This window comes from Mixophyes fleayi, chromosome 1 (assembly GCF_038048845.1).
Source record: "Mixophyes fleayi isolate aMixFle1 chromosome 1, aMixFle1.hap1, whole genome shotgun sequence".
In the NCBI taxonomy this organism is placed as follows: domain Eukaryota; kingdom Metazoa; phylum Chordata; class Amphibia; order Anura; family Limnodynastidae; genus Mixophyes; species Mixophyes fleayi.
The window spans coordinates 82,081,633-82,101,872 of NC_134402.1; the positions used below are offsets into that span (position 1 = coordinate 82,081,633).

Consider the following 20,240-nt stretch of genomic DNA (forward strand, 5'->3'; position numbering starts at 1 on the left):
TAACTTATGTCAATCTAGTGTGTGTATCTCTGAATTTGTCTTATGTAAAAATATAAAAATATGTTTTAGCCCCATTGTTGAGACTGTGTAATTTTATCTCTACCAGAGCAGAGAGAGAGAGAGAGAGGTAGAGAGAGAGAGAGGGAGAGAGAGAGAGAGGGAGACTAGCGTTTGTATCAAGAATGAGAAATAGGAAAGCAATGAATGATGGGAATACAAAGGTTTGAATACAAACATACATGTAGAAAGGGAGATTTTTACAACAAAATGACAGCTGGATTCGGCACTACGACTCTATGGGGACATGGCTGTATTCATTCCACTGTTCCCCTTAGCTATTTGCTAACTATGACCCCTCCCCATACTTGACTAGGGGTTCTTAACAGTGCAATCCAGTGTCGTCCGTCATTTGTTCATTAAGAACTCGGTATCTCATTGACTACATACCTTTTCAACGGACTTTTCTAACTTATAATAGAGAAATGTGAAAATGTACTCTTAGTGACTCATATTTTCTCTGAAATACATAAAACGATATTTTGGAGCAAAGTATGTACATACTTCATTGTTGGATAATGATTCTCAGCCAAACAAATTATCATGAGTCACTGCAGCCTAAAACAAAAGAGTGTTCCAATTGTCTATTGTTAATTAGTCTTTCAAGAGTAATTCTTCTATTTCTCTATCTCACCCCTTTTAAACACTTGTCTATACTTCTTTTGTGTCCCTTTTATCTGTGAAAAGAAAAACAAGATAGTTATCTTAAAACAGCAAACAAAACAAACATTTCTATTCTTTGCCGTCGGCTAGCGATTTAGGAAAACAAACATGTGACAACATAAAACAAACAAACAAAATCAACAAAGATTACTTTTAAAAAAATAAGTTTCTTTCTACATTTTGCACCTTAATGCTCACCACAGATTAACTCTAGAGTCGACTATATTTCTCCCCCAGAATATTAGTTGTTACAGAGTGTGCAATCAATTAAAGGGGAACCTCTGAGAGAAGTGTACGCCTCCTTTGTGGATGTCTATGTGATTTCCAACCCAGGTATTCATTCTTCTCTCTACACAGTTCCTACTCATGTGTCCCTTCTTATGGCAGTAGAAGCACGTCCCTGTCATGTCTGCACAATGTTTTGCTAGGTGTCCTATTTTATTGCCTTGAAAACACTTCCTCAACTCGTGTTGTTTCTCTTCTTTTTTACAATCTCTTGCGAAATGGCCTTATTCGTTACACTTAAAACACCTGATTTTTATATGTTTCTTATTATGTGGGTTGTATGCTGGTGGTCGTGTGTGCAGTCCCTCTAGTGCTGGGATACTTACCATCATTACCCTATCACTTAGTGTCTCTTTCCGTTTATTTATACTTTTATCATGTTCTATAGCTGACTCCCTGAGAGCACTTACAGTGGTTCCTTTCCAGTATGGTAATGAAGTTTGCACCCTTCTTTTCAAGTTTTCCCTGAGGCCATCCATTAGAACTTTAACAGCAACCTCTCTGTAATGTGGATTATCTTTTATGTCTGGTACCCCAGTATATTTGCCCATTGCTATCAAAGCTCTGCAAAAATAGTCTGCTGCATTTTCACTATCTTTTTGCTGGATACTAAAAATTTTACTCCAGTCCACTATCACTGGGAAATATGTGGCCAACTGTGTGATTATATTTCTAATATTGTCCTGATTATCATCCTCGGTTAAGGATTCATCCTCCTCCAACATACAATCATTAATGAACTTTTGTATATCAGTATTGAGAGGAAGACAGGCCTTCAATAATACTCGCCAATCTTTATTAGTTGGCTCATACACATTACCATAATATCTAATAAACTGCTGACATTTGGTCAAATCTTTCCTAGGATCAGGGAAATCAGACAAAATTGAAAATGTTTCAGACCTAGTGCATGGATCATGCTTTGCTACATGTTTTAAGGGAACATCACTATTCCTGTCTGCTTTCCCATTGGGAACTGCTGCTGTGCAGACAAGATGTAAGTCTACCAAATCACTGAAACTAGTTGCTGAAATTGCTGCTGCAGTAAAATGGATGTCTCCCCCTGTGTTAACCTTTTCATTACTCTCACCACTTTCAGCAGCTGCCCCTGCTGGTGGGACCGTTCCTCTTCTTTGTCCTGAAACATTACTTTTAACGTTACTTAAAACAACATACAAGTTACTAGTTACAGTTTTTACATTTTTGGTATTGGCTGTACTTCCCGCCCCGACCGAATTTATCGGGGGCGTGTTTGCGCTCAGTTCGCCACGCTTTGCAACGCACACTTCCGGAATGCTTGTTTCCGCTGAACACGTGTTTTTCCTTACACTCACTTCCGCTGTGCGTTCGCTGCTCTGCCACGTGTTACCTTCCATTTGCCACGATTTTAAACAATGATTATGTGCATTTCTCACTTTCGTTGACTTAATCAACCATACTTTATCTTTTACGGTATTTAGCACCTCTGCATTAAAACTCCCTGTTGTTGGGAAAGGCCTATCACAATCTTTGGTCATTTCGACCCACGTGTCACAATACACAGTTGCGTATGCACCATATTTTGCACACATGAGAAATCTTGCTGACTCAATAAGACCTTCCTTAGGCAGTAAATTGGTAATCTCTAGCGTATGCCTAGCACCCATGTTGCACAATATACTTTCTACCCGGAACACAGACACACCGCAATGCTCTGTTCCTTCCGGCCAAATGTGAAACACAGACACACCGCAATGCTCTGTTCTTTCCACTAAATAATTTCAACTCTGTTGCTATACTCACCGCTAGAGATCTATAATGCTCGGTGAACGTATTTCCTTTAGCCGCGTTCACTCGCTTTTCTCGCCCCTGGCGAGGATCCCTAATACAGAAATATCACTGTGGGCCCCAAGGGCTATCAGCTCCTCGATAGCCTGGCTCAACCACAAAAATCTGCTGAGTTTATTATCGCTGGGAGTGCAAGTTAATACAATCAACCTGCCTTTCCAGTATAATTCCTCCTAGCTGCTTCACCAATTCGCACTAACGGTGCGATCGGATCGCACTGCCTACCAATACTAATTATTAGCAAACCTTGCGATCTATTGGTAGCGCTTTTGCGAAAACTTTGTTTTCGCATTCGGTATACCTGCCCTGTATACCGTCCTTCAGTTGGGCAATCCGCCTCGTCAGACAGCAACTGAGCACCTCAACAATAAAACAGTGTATCTACGTTACAACATCACACACTATACACCTTTTCTGCGCAGAAAATCAAAAGTTCCCAACAACAGTAATAATACCTCAGAGGCTTTCACAAGTAATTATACTATACACGTACAATAACTATCAAAACGATTGTTTAACCACGTGGCAAGTCTACCGGAAGTTCGCGTACGCACAGCAGGAAATACACATACGCTAAGCAATGCAATACAGTTAAAACGCACAATGACAGAAAAAAGAAACAGTTTTCTCTTTTGTCCCTAGGTTCTAGTTAGCGTGCCCTAGATAATGCAAAACGGACATTCGGTTTCACAACACAGAGTAAAATTCAGGTTTTGAACACAATGCGTTCTTACCCGTTTATGACGCGTCTCCACCCTTTGTTGAGGAACCGAAATCCGTTGGTCTTGCGTATCATCGGCAACGAAACCTCCAAAGCTCACGAGCCCCCAAATTATTAAAGTAATTTTATCGTTTTAAAATAAGCATTGCCCAATCAATTGAATGTGTGTCCAACGCACAAAGTGATTTATTTTTAACGGATGTAAATGGTCAACAATTCAATACATTATTATATCATGATAAAGTACAGTACAGCACAGCCAATACCAAAAGATAATACATACATACCGCTGCAATCGCTTGCGCACGCTGCGCAACCACGGGACCCGATGGACAATATTCTGTATAGAATATTGTGTCAGAGTTGACTGAGCCCCAGTGAGATGCAGCTAATATATATACAGTCAGTGTTTCATTGTGAACAATAGAGATGACGTAGATTGTTTCTATAGGTCCAGACGTTGGGTGGGTCCAGGCCAGCCAGGTAATAGGTTGATTCAATCTAAGGAATCCAAAGGTGGGGGTCTTCTCTCCAGGGGGTCTGCTCCTTTTCATAGCCAGTATCATACAAAGGTTTTACTCTCTAATATCAATAACTAAAGTATGCAATGTGCGATCTCTTCGCCGATTGCACCGGACAGCTGCTGATGATTGGGGCTTCAATATGATATCAGGCATGACACCTTTCCTATTACCTAAACCTTTAATAACACTACAATGTACATATAATCACTATATATATATATATATATATATATATAGACTAATAATAAACCGAATACTATCTGCTCCTGAATTACAGTGTAACAGAACCAATATGAAATTATATAAATAACTAACTGTTGTAATGCGAGTGTGTGCGTGCGTATTTTACCGTGCGAACGCACCACGTCACGTAACACGTGGCGTACGCTTCGCAATACGCACGGCAAACCAATATTAAACCAATATACTTTCGTTCATCCAATTATACGACTTCAACACTACCTATAATGAAAGGATACACCCCAGAGGGTAGGTATACATACTGCAAGGAGGTATAGGCTTTGCTGCCATCCCTATGAAGGTCATAGCCCTCCGTACAGGTCAAGAGTGACTTTAAAGAGTTAAATACTGGGTAACAAAATCAGGAATACAGCAGGTTTCTGAAGACAACAGGAATAATGCAAATTGTTGAAAATACCAGAAATACAGCGGCTGGCTGAAGATACCCAGAATTTAGCGAATGGCTGCAATTACCAGAAATATACTGGATAGGCCTGAGTCATTAAGGAGAGCAAAGCATAAAAAAGAAGTAACTTTGCACCTGGGCAAAACCATGTTGCATTGGAGGGGAGGTGGGGACATATTTATAGTTGGGATAGGGCATGTCCAGGATGAACTTTAAATTTCAGTGTAAAAATAACGTTATCAAGTATTTGTGTGCTAGATGAAAAAGCAGACAGTATTTAACTTATGTGCAAAATAATAAACTCAATTGCACTCCTTGCATTGTAACATGGTTTGTCCCGGAGAACATTTACTCCTTTTTTTGCCTTACTTTCCTTAATGACTCGGGCCCGATGATTGCGTATACCAAGAATACAGCGGATGGTTTGCAGATACTAGGAATACAGTGGATGCTGACAGATCACGGAATACACTGGACTAGATGGAATTACCAGGAACAAATTGGAACAGATGGAATTACCAGGAACTAAAGATATTACCAGAAAAACAATGGAACAGGAGCTAAGAGTCAACTTACAGGTCAAAAGACTTCAAATTGTCCTATCTTGCAGCCACAGCTGCTTATATATAAGGAAGCAATTACAGGGTGTGGAGGCTGATATAAAGACAAAATGACCCAGTCGTTAACTTTTATACAGGTCAAGGCACTCTTAAGCACTTGGTGTCCCAATGCTATCAGAGAACAGCACTTCATCGTCATTTTTCATTTTAGTTGAGCCTATAGTCAGTACATGCATTGTTCTATGATATTACTTTTGATGGGCATATAGCTGTTTGTGCACTTCCGCAACACCATTGTAATTGCTTTTGCACTAAGCACCTGCTTTTGTATAGTTAAATTGCATATACTTTATGCACATGATCATGACAGCTTTTTAGCTGGGCAATGAGTGGATATAGAGAAAAGTGGAGGATTTGCAAGCCTGATATTTAAATAAGCAAAAGAGTTGTCTATGTAAACTTGCAGACATGGGGCCTGATTCAAAGGGAAACACAGGTTGTAGATCTGCAGGGTTGTTGCCGTGTTCTCCCTTTCTTATGCCCTGTTGTTTCTTTTCTCAGCTTTAAGCTCAATCAAGTTAAATTGTAAGCTTTGTTTGCTATAGCTTGTAACACTTGTTTATCTTACCTTAAAATGTCTGCTAATTACAGAGTGATGCCTCTTCTGTTGGTTACATGTATTGTTTTAACTTATTACTGAGATTAAGTATATGGTGTGGCCAGAGCCGTCTTAACGCATGGACGGGGGCCGCATGATCATAGGGGCCCCATAGGCTTGCCAACTTTTCAATATATTATTACAGGAGATTTATTTAAAACCTTCAAACCCAATTGTGCAGTTGAACGTTCATTTTCAAAACTGACAAAAAAAATCAGCTTAGCAGCACAATGGGGCAGCAGCGTTTGAACTGTCTTTCACTTATGGAACATGACATTCTGAAGACTATTGACTTCAACCCAACTATAAAGCAATTTTCTGCAAATACATTTTGCAATTGTTTGTGTTAAACACTTTATTAATATTAAATAAGTAATAGTAATTTCATGTGCCATCTCCTACTGTATGATTTACCAACTGAGTATCATTTTTATGTTGAATTTCTTGTCTTTCAACTTCAAAGCTCATGTTACATTGTCCAAACGTTTGTGTGGATTAATCTCTGCTGTAGAGCATGTTTTTTAATGTTTAAACACTGTTTTTGTTGGAGGTACCAATAAATATAAACTTAAATTTTAATTGATAATTTGCATGTTTATTCTTGTGAGTGGTTGTTTAGGTTGGGCCCTAGTGCAGAGCTTTGCCCAGAGGCCTATATCGCTGTTAAGACAGCCCTGTGTATGACACTTTTGAAGGCTGTGAAGTCTATCTGGTTACTTATGTTTCATACAGATTGTTGTTTGACCTCTAGTGGACAGTAATGAGTAAAATTTTAATATGGTTTGCTGGATTGAAAAGCATAGCTACATGTACATTGTGGTGTATCTTCCTGATTGCTTCAAGCCATATATTAGTCTAAATCAAACAGTATTTTAGAGAAAAATTCAAAATTTGATGTGGTGCTTATACATCTAGCCTGCAGTCTCCTGAGAGTAGGAGAGCACCAGGAAGTGCAAAATTAAGGAGTTCTGTGATGTATATCAAGTGCAGTTTGTAAAAAAAACATTTATTAGTGAATGTAAATCACACTTTTTGTATCCGACATCCTTATTTTTGGTAATAGTTTTGGTGTTTCAATGTGTGCATTGTCCTTTAGTTTCTCTGTTGCCGTGTATGTCCGATCTAACGTCTCAATGTCTTCTGTGATGCCCAACACAGCACATGTATTTAGATTGTAATGTACCACCTGTATGATTTTGAGTATTTTCTTTGGTATGTATTGGCAGCTGCAAAACAGCATTGCCCCTGTTCTACTCACTTTTAGTGTTTTCTTCTTCAGCTTGTTTCAATAACTGCAGAGTACAACTTCCATACTCACCAGTATGACTTCTTTTTACAATGTGATAATGGACTTTTTGTGCTTTAGCCAATTATTTCCTATGTGCAATAAGTAGACTTACAGGGTAATAGTCCAGTAATGCACTTGCTCCTTTTACTGCTTGTCTGTTTGAATGAGCGACAAGTGAGAGCATATCTATACTGTACCCAAACTGAATTGTTTATTATATGTTCTATAGAGATAACCTCTAACCTGTGTGGTGGACTATAATGTGTGTGGAATGTGTGTTCCAATAATAACTTACATTTCCATGAGGTTGCCCAAGGTGAATGAACCTCAGACAAACATATAAACACATTAGGCTGGTGTAACCTCTGTGATTTAGAAATGCTTATTTTAGTAGTGCTCTCATGAGCATTTTTTAACTATTAGAGAAAACACTGTTTTGATAATTACAACTTGTGTGTGACATTGATTTTAATAGACCTGTGTCATGATTATAGTTCAATCAGGGTACGTAGAAACATAATATATTAATGTGGTCATGATCAATATTAAAATCTGAAAAGCTTTAGGCAATGTGGTTTCCAGCAAATCACTGTATTTAAGCAAAGGATGAGTTAATGTATTTTGATGTATGCTCCAGATGCCTGCTTTATGTCACCTTTGATTCCACTGGTTAACAAAATTTTATCTATCACATTTTTGGGTGAAACCCAATTAAAGTTTACAATATTACATTTATTAACAATACATACATAGTAGATGATTAACTCACTTAAAATTTAAAAGAATAGAATTTACTGCTGTATTTTGCCTCAGGAGCATCGCTTTTAAGGGTCCAGCAATAGTCACAAGCATACATGGACTTCACTTGCCCTGATACCACATTTGCATTATGGAAATATCCCGATGGAACCATTCGCCATGTTCATTGCTGACTTTTCCAAGATCTGCTGGGAAGAAATCCAGGTGCGAGTCCAAGAGATGGATCTTCAAAGACATTTTACATCCCATGGTCTTGTAAGATTTTTAAAGATTGTCCACTATTTCTTTGTAGTTGTTTGCCTTATGTTTCCCTAAGAAGTTTGGGCAAATACTCTTGACATACTCCCATGCAGATTTTTCAGCCTGATTCAACTGACCATCGAAGTTCTCATCATGAACCAGTTCTTTTTTTTGAGTTCCTACAAAGATCCCCTCTTTCATCTTTGCATCACTGATCCTAGAAAAAAAAATTCTCAAGTATGCAAATCAATGTCCACTTCGATCCATTACTTTAATAAAGTTCTTTGTAAGACCAAGCTTTATATAGAGAGGAAGTAGATATACTTTTTTCCTGGATCAACGAGTGCTGTACTGACAACATTCTACTTTCCTGGAGTTAGTGATGCTCGCTTTGGCTACTGCTTCTGAGTGTAATGATTTCTCCAGTCTCTGCTGCCCCACTCACAAAGAAAGCAACAGTACATCAAGTTGTAGTTCAAGCAAAATAGCAATCACTTTTAAGTCCCCACAGACATTCTATTTGTTCCTAAATATTTAATTTTATCCAGCAGGAGTTTCATGCTCTCATATGTTTCTTTCATATCAGCAGAATGAGCTAGTGGTACTGATGGAAACTTATTTTCATTGTGGTGAAGCACAAGCTAACTTTAAAAAAATCGATAAATATACTTAAAGTCATTATGTCTAAACACACATACTTTTGTTTCTTTGTGGAGGAGATTCCAGCCTTTCAATCTGGAGCCTAAAAGTTCTGCTTGTCTTTTAGATAGGTTCAAATCTCGGACAAGGATTTTGAGAGCTCCTTGGGTAACTAAATGTGATTCAGAAGATGAACAGTTTGGATCAAGCCTTACATGATCATCACCATGCTCTACAGGCACTATTTCTTGTTCATCATCACTATTTATAACATTTACTGGAAGCTTTGGCACAAACAATTCTTCAGTATGAGGCACAGGCCTTATGACTGATGGTAAATTAGGGTATGTCACAGTGTGCTTTGACTTAGAATTGATGCCTGAAATGTTCGTAAGACAAAAGTAACAAACTATACAGTGATCTTTTGGTTCCAGTCAAATAACTGGAACAGCAAAATTTGATCGACCTGACAAAAGTTATACAACAAAAATGAGGGGCCCAATTTTTATCTTGGTCTCCAACTTTGCATCCAAAGTAACACTTTAAGCTCATAACACTTCTTAGTGAGTGGAGTAAAACAACATTTCTGAAATGTAAGTGTTACCTCACCACAAATGTAGCAAAAAGAGTTTGGATAGTTAACACAATTTCTAGGCATTGTACCACTTGGTATTCTAAACACTATAACATATGTACTGAACTATATATGTACCAACTTATGACAGAAAAACACACAGCATTAAATATTTACAGAACGAACTGTGACCATCGACTGTCTAGGAATGGTGACAGTGGATCATGCTGCCAATAGCAACCAATCAGCATTTATCTTTCATTTTATAAAATGTACTTGATAAATGCTTCCTCAAAGCTGATTGATTGCTATTGGCAACTTATCCACTGGTCCACTTTTCCACTCTTTTCACTGCTTGATACATGAACCCCTTAGTAACAAAGGTTTACTTGCTTAGTCATCACTCCTATGAAATATCATATCCAAAGTGCACACATTCAATCGCTTATAATTATGTACCCTTCTTAACTTATACTAATCTTCCAAGAACAATATAATTAAAGAAAACAATGGATTTTTACTGAAAGAAAAAAAAATATCTCCCTAAACGCTGTATAAATGGGTTGTATATCACAATGTATATTCTTAAAGAGGGCATAACTTTAAAATTATGGGTTATAGAGATATTTTAAGATCATTTTTGACATTAGAATACAAAATACACACCTGACGTGCCCTGTCAAAAAAAAATCTTTGTTTACCAGTGTTAATCATTCAAAGATGCCTGTTGTCCCAGAAGGGCAGTCATTCCTTGATTTATTGCCCAGTTCACAGATCTTGAAACTTGGCTGAAATTATTTTGCTAGAAAGGACAATCCAAGTTCAGTGTATATTCCTTATGGGAAAGGCACTTAGCTGCACTTCTATGTACACCTGCTCGTTAATGCAAATATCAGCCAATCGAGTGGCAGCAACTCAATGCATAAAAACATGCAGACATGCTCAAGTGATTCAGTTGTTGGAAGAAATATTATCTAAGTCATTTGATTGTGGAATGATTGTTGGTGCTAGACGGGATAGTTTGAGTGTCTCAGAAACTACTGATCTCCAGGGATTTTCATGCAAAAAGTCTCTAGAGCTTATAGATAATGGAAAACATAAAAACATCTAGTGAGTTGCAGATCTATGGGTAAAAAAAAAAGGTCAGAGGAGAATGTCTAAACTGGAAGGTGACAGTAACTCAAATAACCACACTTTACAACAGTGGTATGTAGAAGAGCACCTCTGAACGCACAGCGCATTTAATCTTGAAGTGGATGGGCTACAGAAGCCGAAGTCAACACTGGGTTCAACTTCTGTTGGCTAAGAACAGGAAACTGAGGCTACAGTGGGCAGAGACTCACCATAACAAGACAGTTGCAATTTGGAAAAAACATCACCTGGCCTGACTAATCTCAATGTCTGCTGTAACATGCAGATAGGTCAGGGACAGAATTTTGCATTAATGGAGTGGGGAATGTTTTCTTGGCACATCCTAAGCTCCTTAATCCCAATTGAGCATTGTTCAAATACCACCGCATACCTGCGTATTGTTGCTGACCATGTACATTCCTTTATAGCCACAGACTATCCACCTTCCAATGGCTGCTTCTAGCACGATAATGTGCCATGTCCAAAGCACACATCCTCTCAAGCTGGTTCCACAAGCATGGCAAAAAGTTCTGTGTACTCCAATGACCTCCGCTGTCCCAAGATCTCAATCCAGTAGAGCACCTGAAGATTCACAGCATGAATGTGCAGCCAACAAATCTGCAGCTACTGCGTGATGTTATCATGATAACATGAATCAGAATCTCTAAGGAATGTTTCCAGAACCTTGTTAAATCCATGCCAATAAAGAATTCAGGCTGTTCTGAGAGCAAAGAGGGGTCCTACACCTAAAAAGGTGTACCTAACAAACTGAGTGTGGCATCGTACAGGAATGTTCGAGCCAAAACTCACTCAATACACCCAGTACTTAGGGTGTGCAGATCAAACAGGTAAGGACAATAGGAGAGATAGAATGGCATCTTTATTACATTATGTAATAATACAATGTAATACAGCAATTCATCTATATATAAACACGTTTCAATAGCCAGGTGAGTCACCATCCCCTTAGTTTTGACCCTTACCCACTGTGACTACAGTTACCAGCCCCCATTGGTCACTATGGACTAAGAGACTGTATTTGAACTTGGATTGTCCGTATTAATTTCACATTCAAAGACGTTTGTTAAATTCCCTTGTGTGGACTACATAGTACATCTTTAGAAATATGAGATGGCGGACTGCAACTGTTAACTCTTAAATGTAACTAGGTGGCTTGCACGTTTCACTTAGAAATACAAAATGGCTGCTAAATTGTTTCCTGCCCAACCATCATCATCATCATCTATTTATATAGCGCCACTAATTTTGCAACGCTATACAGAGAACTCACTCACATCAGTCCCTGCCCCATTGGAGCTTACAGTCTAAATTTCCTAACATACACACACACACAGACAGAGACAGAGACGGGTCAATTTTCTAGCAGCCAATTAACTTAACAGTATGTTTTTGGAGTGTGGGAGGAAACTGGAGCACCCAGAGGAAACCCACACAAACATAGGGGGAATATACAAACTCCACACAGATAAGGCCATGGTCAGGAATCAAACTCACGACCCCAGTGCTGCGAGGCAGAAGTGCTAACCACTACGCCACTGTGCTGCCCTGTTGCTCTGAGAACAGAAAGTTTGAAGCACCTGAAACCCCTGTCGCTTCTCAAAATCATGGAAGGGGTTAAAAGAGTGAGTTTCTCTTAATTAACTAGGATTAAGTGCTTCAACAACCAGTTTGAGCAACTATTGTTTCTCTATTAACTAATCTCCTGAGCACCATCTCAGCAGGGATATATCCATGTGGGGCTGATCATCCATCCCAGCCATTTCCAAACCCTGCTCAGCTTTCAGCCAATCACAGGTCCAATAGTCCTGTGATTGGCTGCAAGCTGGGCAGGGGTTGGAAATGACCTTGCATGATGGAACTTTCCCCTTCTGAATTTTGGACCTATTAAAAGAACTCTGGAAGGAAAGTTCTGTGTATTCGAGATTCATCAGTTTGGTGTTTAAGTTTTGACTTCTACCAGCTTCATTGCAATTCTATCCTACATCACACAATATAATAAATGTATCAACATACAGTATATTGAAATATGATTTTAAAAACATAAAATTACACAAGGTTTTACAAATCTACATTTCTATAATTAATTTCCTTAATATTATTCTGCTAAAATATGCCTTAATGAGTTAAAACTCAAACTAGTTAAGACTATTGAAATTTAGTCCGAACATCTAAAGTAAATTTAAAATGGCACAATAGCTCTGTACAGGTACTGCTGATAACCTTTCATGGATGTGCATTGGAATCTTAAGGTATACAAACACGGTAAGATTTTTGGTTGGTTAGTTTGACAATTTTACCAAACTGTCAAACGATAGTATACTGTGCGGGATTAGATTCCAATTGATCTGGTGTGGTGGAAAACCAGGTGGAACAATGAGAGACATTATTCAACCTTACATGCTCTACAATCGGGCTGTTCGATACAGTTGTTTAACAACCAAACCAGTGCTATTTGCCCATGCACATGTACAGCTATATTGTTTACAGATATGGTTGGGCTACAGTTGTGCAAACACTGTGCTTTGTGTCTGGGATGCTCTATGTTCTTTGAAATGACCAAAGTACATTTTACTAAGCACACTTATACTTAATGGACACAATCTCTAACTTCTAATATTATTTTAACATTGCTGGGTTTTTAAACCATGTAGGTCTATGTATAGATATTGTTGTGCAACTCTTATAGTGGTTTTCATTTTCTCCAGTCACCTAAAATGGACATACATAGCCTGCATATATGTATATCACATGACACAAGGTCATTTATTTTCTACTGTTTTTGTAAGAAGGAAGTTGTACTTTTCAGCCGTTGGTGCAGATTGTTGTAAGTCATAGTGTGTGCAGTATGGTTTTCCAGCCAAGAAGTTAATCTTGCCCATTAAACAGACACTTTATCTTTCATGGGAAGCAAAGTGAAGTCTCCAGACCAATAGGAGAATGTTTTCTGGCTTACATCCAGAATGAAAATAGACTCCTGGACGGCCTCTGCATTTTAAGTGAACTGCTTTGGTGCAACTTTTATTGAGCAAGATAAGGGATGTGTTATGCCAGTCTTTCCCACTGTAGGAACAACAACAACCTTCTATTCTACCAAGTCTTACAGCAGAAATCATTCATTTCTATTCTGTTAATTGTAAAGCCCTGTGGGATTCATGGTTCTAAGAAAATAAACATCGATTGATTTGCTTTTCCCAGTATCTATTTTAAAAGGACACAAGTATGTAGCCCCTTCTTTCCTAAACTATGGATCCTGCTGCAGCTAAGCTGATTCCTTCTGTTTTAAAAATAGAAAGCACTAGGTGCAGTCCATCCCTTCCCCCATTAAGTACCAACCAGCCCAGACTATGAAGTGTTACTGAAAAGATTTCAGTGTGTTGCTGACATTCTGCATACAGTACAAACATTCTCTAAGCGGAATAGCACATGAAAATCCAGCCTGAGGAGTGTTGTTAATTCACAGAGGAGGGAGACGTATGCAAGGAATAGAATGGCTGTAGAGGCTGCTGCACAGCATAGTCTCAAGAGGAAAAGGACAGTAGACAGTGTAGAAAAGTATCCTGCAAAGCGAAGCGCTAGCTGGGGCATCCTCACTAACCAAGGTCAGTAAAACAGCATTGGCTTGCAGGCCTTTAATGGGATGGCATTTACTGGAGGATTTTGTTTTTAAAAACGTACTTATATTCATGATACATGATGTTACTAGTGACAATTTGAGGATTAATTAAAATAAGATGCATAAAACCCAAGATAATCAACTTATTGTGGATTTTAATATTTTTATATCAGTAACTATTATATTTTTATTAATAATTGTTCACATCATTAACATGAAGCTATATGGTCTATCCATTTTGCTCGACTGCTAACGTCATGTGTGTTGAAATACAACCTGTAACAAAAATGATTAATACAGATTATATAATTTTTTGCCTGTAATAGTAAATATCTTTTATATATCAATTGTATTTTAGTGGCTTGACTACTAGATTAAACAATTTAGCAATTTTAGACTTCATAAAGAATGGTTGCAGGAGAAAATGAGCTCAGTTAAAGCTCATGTTTGTGTCTAATAATTTAGGTGTAGTTGAATTACAATGAACCTTTCAGTAGGAACATTCATTGTAAATGGGGCAGCATTCAGCAATATAAAATACCAATCAGTGCAATCGCGCACTTACAGCATATTTACTTTCAACGTAGATAAGTATAAAATTTTAAACCATACTTTCTGCGTATGCAAGTATGTCTTACAAAGCCGTGACTTAGAATTCTAGTGCCCTGGGTGAGAAAGACAAATGCCGTCCCCCTAGCCCTCAATTTTAACCAAATTAACCTAAGATATTCCTAAATTGCGCCCCCCTTCAGTGTTGCGCCCTGGACGGTCGCCGCTGTCGTACAGCCCTAGTTACGGCCCTGATGTCTTACATACATTTTCAAAAGAGCAAAACTAGTTTAACTATAGCTGGTAGATCATCTGTCCTTGCATTCAAATCACAACCTAACTAGAATCTTTACTGGTTAAGCCACACAATAAACACATATGGGCAATATGTAGGTGTCTGTGGGGGTTCAGATTTGGGTGGCACTGGAGAATACCTTGCTAATCACTGAATAGGCACACAAGTGCTCCCTTTTATCACTGATGTGGAGAAATTAGATTTCTTTTTGTGTGAATGGATTATTCAAACAAGCTCAGAGGAGGGGGGGGGGGTGACGCATTAAAGAGGTAACCCACTTTACAGGTGGGTGCTTAGCAGCCTCTCCCCTAATATTTGGTGGTATGAACCATGTCTTATCCTACACTTTTAATGGGATGCATTTTGCACTTTCTAGTTGCACTATGGCGGAAAAGCAGAGATATAGAACAAAAACATTCAAGTTTAAATGAATGATGGGGTGGTTCTAAAGTAGAAGACGGTTGGAAGTTGATGTGACATTTAAACTGTTTTTACCATATGCATTTCCAGAACATCCACAAACCATGTCCCTTTTACAGTGCTGTCAAAAACTGAGATGTTGGTGTACACCTTAAAAAGTATTTGATGGACAATTAGGAGAACAAATAAAAGAACACAGAAGACAGTGCTAAGCTTAAAACCTAATGATAACACTTTAATAAAAAAAAAAAATCGGTTAAGTACCAACTGTGCTCTTGGAATCTATCTATTGTATACATCCTTGGTTTGTTCCCCAAAAGGAGATTGGATTCACATGCAGCTGTGATAATTGGGTGGTACAGCCCGGGAGTGCTCTGAATTGAATGTCCCACAATAGTGGTAATTATAGGAACTTTGCCTATGGACGGTGATTATTTTATTTGAGTATTTTCCTTACCTAATTTACATCTGAGTTTTGGATGTTACAATGTTTAATGCACCTAAGGTTTAACTATTAGTCTCCAGCAGTAATGCATAATTGTCTTTTGCATATTACGTGAACATTTTATTAAAGTGTTATCATTGGGTTTTAAGTTTAGCGCGCTCTTCTGTGTTCTTTTATTATTGCCTTATACTAGAGGTTCCAGAGCCTGTCAAAAAGAACTGCAGCTTAACCAGGCACTGTATTTATATTTTTTGAAGATCACTTAGCGCCCTTCTTATTGCGTGTTTAATTAGGAGCACAAGTCAACAGAAACATTTTTTGGGCCTTGCAATTGAGCTTTCTAAAAAGATAGACCCCAACGCCCATACAAATATGTAGCTAACAATCAGCCAGTGACAGACAAAGAGCCATGTGCACCACAACACAATGGTTAGTACATTATAGTCAGGGCCGGATTAAGGTAATGGAGGCCCTTGGGCTAAGGGGGCCTCCATTCCCCCGTGAGACTCACCCTAACCCCAAGTGCTTACATCTTTCTGTTGTCCTGTCACTGTAGTCTTTCCGCGGCGCGCTGTAAACTCCTTACTGAGGAGATCTCGTGAGAGTGTGACTCACGAGATCTCCTCAGTAAGGAGATAACTTAGCACCGTGGAAGGACTACAGTTACAGGCTCAGGGGCCCCCTGGATGCCGAGGCCCCTGTGCTGTAGCCCAGTTAGACCTTGGGTTAATCCAGCCCTGATTATAATACTCCTATAACCTTGCTTAGTACCAAAGCAGCAAAACTGACATGGTTATTGGCTGACATCTAAAGTAATATAAGTGTATGTTTCCCTGTGTGATTGTGTAAAAGACTATTTGGTATTACCCGAGTTAAGTGTACAACTACTTTCCACAGTCACCATTCCACACTGCACATCACATTGACAAGTTACTGTATCCAGTACTAGAGATCAGTGACATTTTTAATACAGTTACACTAAATTTTCACCTTGTTCTGCATTCACATATGACATTTTAGAAGTTTTCTTGGATGAACTTGGTCAAAACATTTAGAACATTCTCTGGTGGAACTTGGCCTTAAGTTTTTCCAGTCCTACCCCAACTACACTGCAGAAAGAATTGACCATCATTGTCTCACTTCTATTCATAGTTTATACATTCAGCCAGATGCAGATTTATAAATACAGATCAGAATGGCAAAGCAACAGCAGAATTTGAAGATCTTTTCACTGGAATTTCAAATCTGGGGTGTTCCAGTGTGACTTCACTCATTTCTACACAGAACTGAATTGCCATCTGAATTGCACAAAACCCATAACTAGCCACATTGCACTGATAAATTGTGATTCACATTGCACAGACCCCAATTGCATCCATACTGCAGAAACCAGGGATCTGATTGAGGGTAAGAGAGCATTGAGGAGAGTAAGGGCAAAGTGAAAGAATGTGAAAGTGAGGAGCATGGGAGATCAGAAGGAGACTTCTTAATTAACAGGGAAAAGCGGAGAACATTAGAGGGCAAGAAGAGATAAATTAATAGGCAGGAAGTGGTGTAGAGAAAGCAGCAGAGTAGAGCAGGTAGAATTAGGTGATAGGGCAGAAATATGGAAGCAGCAAAGAGAATACAGCAGTGTAAAAAATGGGAGTAGAAGAGAGCTGAGGTGCAGTGATGTGTGTGCGGGAGGGGCAGGGGCAAATGCAGGATTTGTAGAGGGGGGTTTCCACACCACGCCACCAGTGGGCGTGACCAGCATGCTTGGGGGCTTGGGTATAATTTTAGACAGTGCTTGGCTGCTCTCCAACTCTTCCTATCCCCATAATATACCTGGGCAATGCTGTGTGCACTACTGTTAGGTGCACACAGCTCTCCCTTTTCAAGCAGAGCTGTGTGAAGCAGGAGCAGCGTCAAACCACCTCACTTATACAGTGCCCCAGGCTTGGAGGGGGGTTTCCAGGCACTAGAACCCCCCCCCCCCCCCCCGGTTTGCCTATGAGGGGGGTGGTGGAATTGGTTTTAGTTGGTTATATGAAATAGGCCAGGTCAATGAAATGCTAATGTTTACAACACCAGAAGCTCCTGTCCTTGTGCAAGATACAAGTTCAATTTTAATGTTGTCCACTTTTTAAAGCCAATCTAGAAATATACAAAAACACAATTTTCCTTGTTCCAAGCTAGACAAGCAAATAATGCAAGAACATTGTAGCTAGTAGAGATTTCTCCATGCACATATACACAGGCATGTTTTCAGGGTTAACTGTTAAGGGAGTTGAATTACAACTCCTCAGACATAACTGCCATACTAAGCACAGAAACATTGCTTGATTTTAAAATCGGTTTAATATAGTACAGCCATGAGTGCTTTTTTGGTACATAGCGAATGGTGGGAGGTGCCTTGGGGAGACGGAGATCTAGGTAACGAACATTTTTTTGTCTTGTGTTTGATCTAGTTTGTGATAAATGCTGTATTTGCCTTCATGCTTGTAAATGTCACATGACATGGATCATGTTGTTAATCTAAATATAGGTTGCTTCTAAACAGATCTCTCAGGCTACAACCTTAACAACCTGCAGTAAATATTGCTTTTTGTGCAAACTATACTTCATGCCCTTCTGGTTTTTAGAGGATTTGATTAGCTTCGAGAATCTTTATTTTCCCTTTACGCATTCACCTATTTATTTTGTTCACTATTTCCCAGAATAATGCTGTATGTGAGTATAGAAAACTACTGTAAATATTTTTTTAAGGTACTGTAGTTATTTAAGAGCAAATCACATTACAAGTAGAAATACACATTACATCCACATTTTGAAATGCATACACAAAAGCACAAGAAACTGCAGCATTTAACTTAATGTTATTGCAGCATAATTATCATTCATAAATTTAAGATGATCTAATTGCAAAACTTAAAATTTTTTAACAACTTTGGGGTCTAAGTCCCTGTTTGTATTAACTATCTCCTGGTTGGATATTTGAATAATTAGGCTTTTATATATATATATTTTATATATATATATATATATATATATATATATATATATATATATATATATAAAAGCAAAGTTGTTATGAGTGAGAGCTCTTTATGTTTCTCTATCCCTCTGCTTCTTTCTTCTCTCTCATATGTTTACATTTTACACATTTCAGAAAACATTTAGTTACACATAATGTAGTATATGTTACATTTAAGCTACTTTTTCCATCAACGCCCTCTTAAGGAACGGATAGTCTTACACCTTGAAGATGAACATGAAAATGTTTGGAATGCAGCAGGTGTTGTCATGGATATTGACTCAGGTTTGTCACATTTCCATAAATGCACATTAACAGCTTTGGACGACTGTGCTACTTTTAAATCAATTACAGCATTCATGTTAAATGTTATTTAGAGTGTGTGTATGGGGATGGGGGGCATTTATTAAGTGTTGTACAGAATAACAAACAGTATTGTCCGGAGTAATCAATCCAATTCTGTAATTTTTCTAGAGGAGTTTGAAAAATAAGAAGTTTACATTTGATTGGGCAACATCAACTTTTTCTTTTTGAACCAGTTTTCGTAAATGTAGCCGTATGTCTGTTAATGTTTTCTTACATGCAGTGGCAGAGTGAGGGGTTAGTGGGGGAAATTGATTATGTCCATGTAGACTGTAAGGGCTAGATTTACTAACTGCGGGTTTGAAGAAGTGGGGATGTTGCCTATAGCAACCAATCAGATTCTAGCTTTCATTTATTTAGTACCTTCTACAAAATGACAGCTAGAATCTGATTGGTTGCTATAGGCAACATCCCCACTTTTTCAAACCCGCAGCTTAGTAAATCTAGCCCTAAGTGTCATTTACAAGCCCCCAAAAAATTTATGGACCCAGGCGTACATTTAAGGGGTGTTTCCAGTTGCCTGGAATGCCCCCACCCCCATCCTCACAGCCAGTTCACCAGCACACTAACTACATTTTTATACATTTACATGTAACTACATTTTAGCTTGGTTTCTGACAGTTTAAAGTCACTACTGTGGCTGCAGCGCTTCTCATATACAGTGGTTATTGTAAGAAAGACTGAAATAAGTTTCAGCCTTACAGCCTACCATGCAAGCAAGTGGTGTCCGCACTCAGTGTGTGTTACACCGCACTCCAAACACTTTGTAAGTCTGCTCGCTGGGCGTTTGTTGCCTGAAGAATTCCCAGACTGTAGAACACAGACCCCTGTCTGGTCAAAACCAACAGATTCAGGGACAGCAAATAGAGTAACCCATATGTATTTAAAATTGGCATATTTACTTTACTGGATAAGGAGTGAGGATTCCCTCCTTCTATCCCCCTTC

At 38.6% G+C, this 20,240-nt stretch overlaps 1 protein-coding gene across 4 annotated transcripts in view; it reads left to right on the forward strand.

Annotated features, from left to right (window-relative positions):
• ASB5 (ankyrin repeat and SOCS box containing 5) overlaps nucleotides 1-20,240 on the forward strand; it is a 61,529-nt gene that overhangs the window by 21,475 nt on the left and 19,814 nt on the right. The window contains exon 1 of one of the 4 annotated variants that reach the window (XM_075197491.1): nucleotides 13,955-14,192. The exons of 1 other annotated variant lie outside the window; for it this stretch is intronic. In XM_075197491.1, the coding sequence (XP_075053592.1) occupies nucleotides 14,081-14,192 (112 nt within the window). In that variant the 5' untranslated portion in view covers nucleotides 13,955-14,080. Of the gene's footprint in view, nucleotides 1-13,954; nucleotides 14,193-18,260; nucleotides 18,331-19,141; nucleotides 19,217-20,240 lie in introns of those variants that run through there. 2 more of the 4 variants (XM_075197500.1, XM_075197509.1) reach the window with 2 other exon arrangements.